At 39.4% G+C, this 6,000-nt stretch overlaps 1 protein-coding gene across 1 annotated transcript; it reads right to left on the bottom strand.

Moving 5' to 3' along the window:
• Positions 1-338: 338 nt before the first annotated feature.
• On the bottom strand, positions 339-2,173 carry LOC6559439. Its single transcript, XM_001987817.2, has 3 exons — positions 2,139-2,173; positions 1,831-1,918; positions 339-1,588 (listed from the first exon to the last, which is right to left on the bottom strand). Exons 2-3 carry the CDS (start codon positions 1,868-1,870, stop codon positions 588-590), a joined length of 1,041 nt encoding a protein of 346 aa, XP_001987853.1. The 5' UTR covers positions 1,871-1,918; positions 2,139-2,173; the 3' UTR covers positions 339-587.
• Positions 2,174-6,000: the final 3,827 nt, after the last annotated feature.

Raw genomic sequence — 6,000 nt, 5'->3', positions numbered from 1 at the left:
CTGGAGGTAACTTTGACTTCGGTCCTCTGAATTACTACTGCACTTTGGATAAATTTATAATCAATACTAACTCAATCGCTAGCCATGAATGTTAAGTATAAGTTTACAATGTTAATAAATAATTTACGAGTTTATGCTTCAACGGAACATTTAAATTGCAAGTTTATTGAATTTTGACGCGCCAAAGCGAAACTAAAATGCAACGAACTCCATGAGAACGTCATGCATAACGTTCCCGCTGTACTTTTATTAAATTAAATTCTTAAGCTTTCCAAAATAAATATTCGATCATTTTCGAAATTGGAAATTTCTTATAGCCTTGAATGAAAAGCAGCAAATAATTTTAACTTTTTTTTTAAAATATATTTTAGTTCCTTACACCGCTAAAACCACTTTTTTTGATTAACGGTCGGTGTTGAACTTGAAACCCAAAAACAAACATACATATTGTTGAGCAACAGTGAATAAAGAAATATGAATACCTATCTACAATTTTGCTATCATTTTTCTACAAGCCAAAGTATTTAACTGCTTCTCTAAGAATCCCCTTATATAATGTCCTACACTTCTTCAGTTGTTATTGGTGATTAGATAATATGACACTCGTTTACCAGGACGACATCATCGTCAATGCTTTCACCGTTACTAGTGGCATGATGCTCATGGTGTATGGGGCAGCTGAGAATAAGTTCATTCTCCTTACGACTTGAAAGTTGCTCAACAGACTCCTTCAGCTTTTCCTCCTTAGTGAGCTCTGCACTTGTTTTCTTTCCCATCAGCGATTCACCCTTATCTGAATCCTTATCGCTGAGCTCGATCTCACGTTCACGATCAAATATATCGTGGTTGTTGCGCAACGCATTATCCACAGCGCCGTCGAGGAACTGATAGATCGGTGCATCCATTCGATTACGTTGCACTGACGAGGAGTCTACCATGTCCACATTCAAGTTAGGCTGTAGCATCTGTTGCAACATATACAGAAAGGGCGGCAGCGCCAGCGACGATTTGTGCTTATGATAATGCTTGGGTTTGCTCATTCCACGAATTTGTGCACTTGGATTGGAATCCGCGTTGAGGACCAACACACCACCCATATCGCCAGCTGCATTTCCATAGTTTATGTCATGTTGCATGCTCTCAATTACTACACCGGGTGCCATCAGCTGAAACTCCTTAAGCTCCTGCTTGCCATCTGGCGAGACCAGCTTGTTGAAGTACACATATGGTGGTGCGGCATTTGAAGCGTCAGCATTGTGGTGGTGCACATGATGAGCGCTCTTGGGCTCTTCGCGACGCTTGCAGCGCTGCATACGTCCCCCCGTCAAATATTCACTGGGCTGAAAATCATCCAGCAGCTGCAGCTTTTTCTCAGCAACTGCATCTGCTGCAGCATTTGTGGCTGTGGCAACGTCAGTTTCAGTTTTGTCCGTAGTCTTGACTTGTGGCTTAGCGGCGCCAGCAAATGCCGTCAAGGAAACCAACGGCAACCCGGTGTTGTTGCTACTGTTGTTAGTTACATTGGCCAGGCTATCGGAGCGTTTGATGCGCAATGTTTCTCCAGGCTCAGGCAGCAAAAAGCAGCCAACTAAACGGATGAAATAGACAATAGAGTCTTTGTATTTTAAAATAAAAACAACCACTTCTGCATATCACTCTGATCTGAATATGGAAGTGAAAGTAATCAACACTCTGAAGTCAATGACTATAGGATTTCGAATGCAAGGCTTACTGAGTATTGGCAGAAAACAAATAAAACAATTTGCAGTCATACAGACAGACAAAAGGAGAGCACTCACTATTCAAGTATAAATAAATTGGCATACTTACAGCATATCAGGAGCAAAAGATTGGTCAATATCTTGATCATGATTGCGGCTTCAGAACGTTGATGGCTTGAATGAAATAAGTTAAAGGGCTTCAGGTGTGGAAGAAAATAAATGTGAGTAATTTATCAAAATATTTTCGCATGTTATATTCACCAACAATTTAATTTGTACAATCAAACTATTTTATATAGCTCAAAAACTTTTACTTATTATATTCTCTTAGTATTTCTACATTTTTTTGACCGTTTGAATATTTATTACAATAAAATGCGTGTTGGTTTTTTAAAAATATTTTTCTATCTAACTTACATTTATGTGATGTGCGCGTCACGAAGCCCGTACGTAGAATGATTTGTTTTAGTTTGAAAAGCTTCGTTTTGACAGAGTGCTTTAGAGGAGGTCCAAAGCCTGCTGTGGAAAACTACTCAAATGATTTTTTGTTGGAAATCACGTACAATTTTTTTTTTCGGCACTTTCCATTTCCATTTATAATTCTGCATATGGGTGGCAATATGTAGAAGAGTCAATAGCCACACACGAACACCCACACTAGACACATGGGGCGACCTATTCAAGTGCTGTGAATGGCAGCAGATAAAAATACAACAGCAACAAAAGAATAACAATTCCGCAAATTTTTTTTTGTGTTTTATTTAAGTTTTTCTTTCTGTGCGGCACAAAACAAAACCAAAAAATCGAAAATGTACTATAAAAAAGTTTAGCTTATAAATTTCCAATCAATTTTTGTGCAAAAATCAAACAATAACACGCACAAGTGCCTCACTCATATATTCATAAGCGCACATACTCACTGTAATGTGTATGTATACTGTGCTGTGTATGTGTATGTACCTATTACTTGATTACTAAATATTAGCAGCAAAATTGGAAAATTCTCAGCGATGCGCAAAAGTGCAAACACACAAAACGAAATGCGATACATTTGCCAAATGGCTGAAGCATTTACCAACAAACATTCATATACATACACACACACACATACACATACGCACGCACATACTATATGCCTGCATAACTTATATGGGTACCACACACATTGCCACATCCGTTGGCAACTAATTTTTTGTTAGCGCCGCCCTTAGCGTCTGGCATTAATAATGTAAAGTGCGTGCCTCAAATGTAAATTTTCCAACGCTTGCGATTTCATAAACTTGCGACATTGACGCACAACAAACTTTGCTGTCGAGGCACAGGTGAGATTGCACCAATTGAAATGAGATGAGTTCAGGTGTTGGAAGACGTGGAGGCGGAAGCACTCTGCTTATCAGCTTAAATGTAAATGCCAAGCGATTGGCAGGGGAACTCTCAACTCGCAACTCCAACTTGCCGCCACCATTGGAATTGCAAACGGAATTAAAGCGTCTGTTTCTACTACTGCTCCCAAAGCTCGTTCTCGTTCTGCTGCTTCTGCTTCAGCTGCTGCTGCTGTTACTGTTGCTGTTGCCATTTGCTGCTGCACTGGGATTTGCACATTGTTTACCCGCACGCAACTGCTTATCTGCAAGTTTTGTTGTTGGCGTGTATTTAATATAAGTCGATTGCAGGATTTGCGTACGACAAGCGGTTTAAATATTTAATATGTTCCCAACTTCTGCCTCTATGTATGTTGGGCTTATTTTATGAACAACTCAAACGGTTCAGCAAACCGTTTAATAACCGAATCAAATGTAATAAATGTAATTTAATGTACAATGAAAAACTTTGTTCACTCACACATTTTTAAGCATTTTAGATTGGTACAACATAATGATAGGCGTAAGGCTGGTTTACAAAAATACCACGAAAGCTTAAGAGTAACAAATATAATCAACGAGAGTCTAAAAGTATCGATTAAGCATTTGATTTGAGCAGAAAGAGAGAACAAGAGAACGGATCTGAATAGGCCAGAGGAGAAGATATATAATATATACAATTTTACATTTACATAATAAATATTTTCAGTTATTAAATTTAGTTCTTGTTAATATACATACATGTATATTTTGAGCACATCTTTTGGCTAGTTGTTTACCGAACAACCCAAATAAAAGTGTATTATTGGCCAAACACACTTCAAAGGGGCATCATCAGCTCTTAAGCCAGTGTTTCGAACTCGTTGTCGTTATTTATTAAAGCGACCCATGTTCTCAGTGTGAAGTGAGCATGTGTAGGTTGATTAGGTCCACTAGCGCCTTGAGCCGATTTTGCACGTCGACATGCCAAAGTGGTACACAAAGAGTTGGCCAATAATTGGACGAACTGTCTGAAAGGCAATGCATGATTTGTGGCCGCCAGACAGGATTTGCGGCTGAGGATTTCGTGCGCCTTTGATCTGATGGTTGGCAGGTGGAGCTGCTTACAGCAAAACATTTAATAATACCTTTAGTTAGTTTCACACACCCGCACTCATACACACGACAATTGTGATGCGTATTTCTGCGAACTCTCATTAGTTGATTCATTAATATTCCAATTGTTGATACAAACTTTTGGCTTAGTGACTTTAATTAATAGCAGCCTTTCGCCTCTTAAGTCCTTGATGCGTTGCAGGATCCGGGGCGAGTTGTGTGCCTCGTCCTTTCCGTGTGCAGCCGCCGTAAACTTAATTAAATGTGCAAGCGAGGCGACGCTCTGAGCAGAATGAACCAGCAATAAGCAAGGTTTGAAGTTGGACTTTTCTCTCTACCTGGCATGTGAGAACGACCAACCAGCAACAAAATAACAGCTAAGAGACGGTAGACGAATGACAGCCGGTTGAAATTTGATGAACCATGTTTTAATACCAAAAAACAAAAAAACTATAAATAAAAAAAATAGCAATGGGGAATATGATTGCAAGTGCTTAGATATATGCAGCTGATAGAACTTACCATAAAACTCGCGATTTGCGGTTCAGCGATTACTTTGGTTCTGTGTTTTATTTTTATGGTTAGTTGTTGAGAGTTTACAACCAGTAGCCAGCCACTAAAGGTTGCATATTCAGCTTATGCTAATACTGTGAACATACAGCGAGTTCCAAGCTCGCTCATGAAAATGACTGTCAGTCAAATTGCAAAATGAATATGCAGCTGAAGTATTTTTCAGTTTCGAGTGAGTGGCTTTAGTCGTTCACTCGATTCAAAATGTGGTTTACGCTGATGTATTTAATTTAGGCCATGTGTCCGAGTCTGTTGCTGAGTTAGTTAGCAGAAAATGCAGCTGACCACATTGTGTGAGACTGTGTCTCATTTGATTGGCGACCACGCCCATGACACGCTGGGGCTTAAATCAATTTCAGTTTGCCGCCTTTCGGCTGCCATTGATTTATGGCCATGTGCGGCAAAACTTTACCGAATTATATTTCAATTTCGGCGGAAACAGGAGATGCCAATAACAACGACAATGGGAGGGGGTGAGGGGGCGTGGCAGCAAAGACGTTAGAAACTTTCTGACAATTGACTTAAAAAGTTTTCAAGCCTGCCAAAAATTGAGTGCTTTTGTATACAAATAGGTCGAAATCGGAATGAAAGTGGGGCACACATACGTATAGGAGGTTTTGTGGCTGAAGATCTGATTGGAAGCAGTTTCGCATTTATAAGGCCATCACAATCGTGAAATGTTGACTGCGTCGAGAACGCGGCGGAAGTAAACACATAAAACGGAAATGAAAATTCAATTATTTCGTTCCGATTTGTTCAACGTTTGTATTTTTTTATTTTTTATATTTTGTTTTTGGCTTGTGGCGAATGTCATGCAAAAAGTTGGTTAAATGAAGTTAAGCCAGTAAACGCATTTGGCCCACTGGCATCGCGAACACGTTCATTGAATATGCAGCCAGGCAACATGTCCAACGAACTTTAACCAAATTTCATTTCAGTTGAAATTTTTTCGTTGTGTATTTTTTTTTTTTTTTTTTGCTGTTTAAAAACAGCAACATTTTTGACATCTGTCCCAGGCAGGCGCTCGAACGGGTTCAGCTGTAACAGTTACAAACCGAATTTAACTGCAATTTTTCACAGTCGCTTCAAAAGCAATTACCTCTTATATATATTGAGAGCCTGAAGAAACCATTTCCAGACTTGGCTCTCAAGCTTGAGCTGATTAGCTTCAGTGGTTTACATGGAACTGAGTGTAAGGCAACTCAATATTCCGGCCGATAATCAAGGCCGATGTCAAGCTACCTACTTGGCTG

This window comes from Drosophila grimshawi, unplaced genomic scaffold (genome assembly GCF_018153295.1).
Source record: "Drosophila grimshawi isolate 15287-2541.00 unplaced genomic scaffold, ASM1815329v1 contig_184, whole genome shotgun sequence".
Taxonomy (NCBI): domain Eukaryota; kingdom Metazoa; phylum Arthropoda; class Insecta; order Diptera; family Drosophilidae; genus Drosophila; species Drosophila grimshawi.
This window is presented reverse-complemented; position numbering and strand designations above follow the sequence as displayed.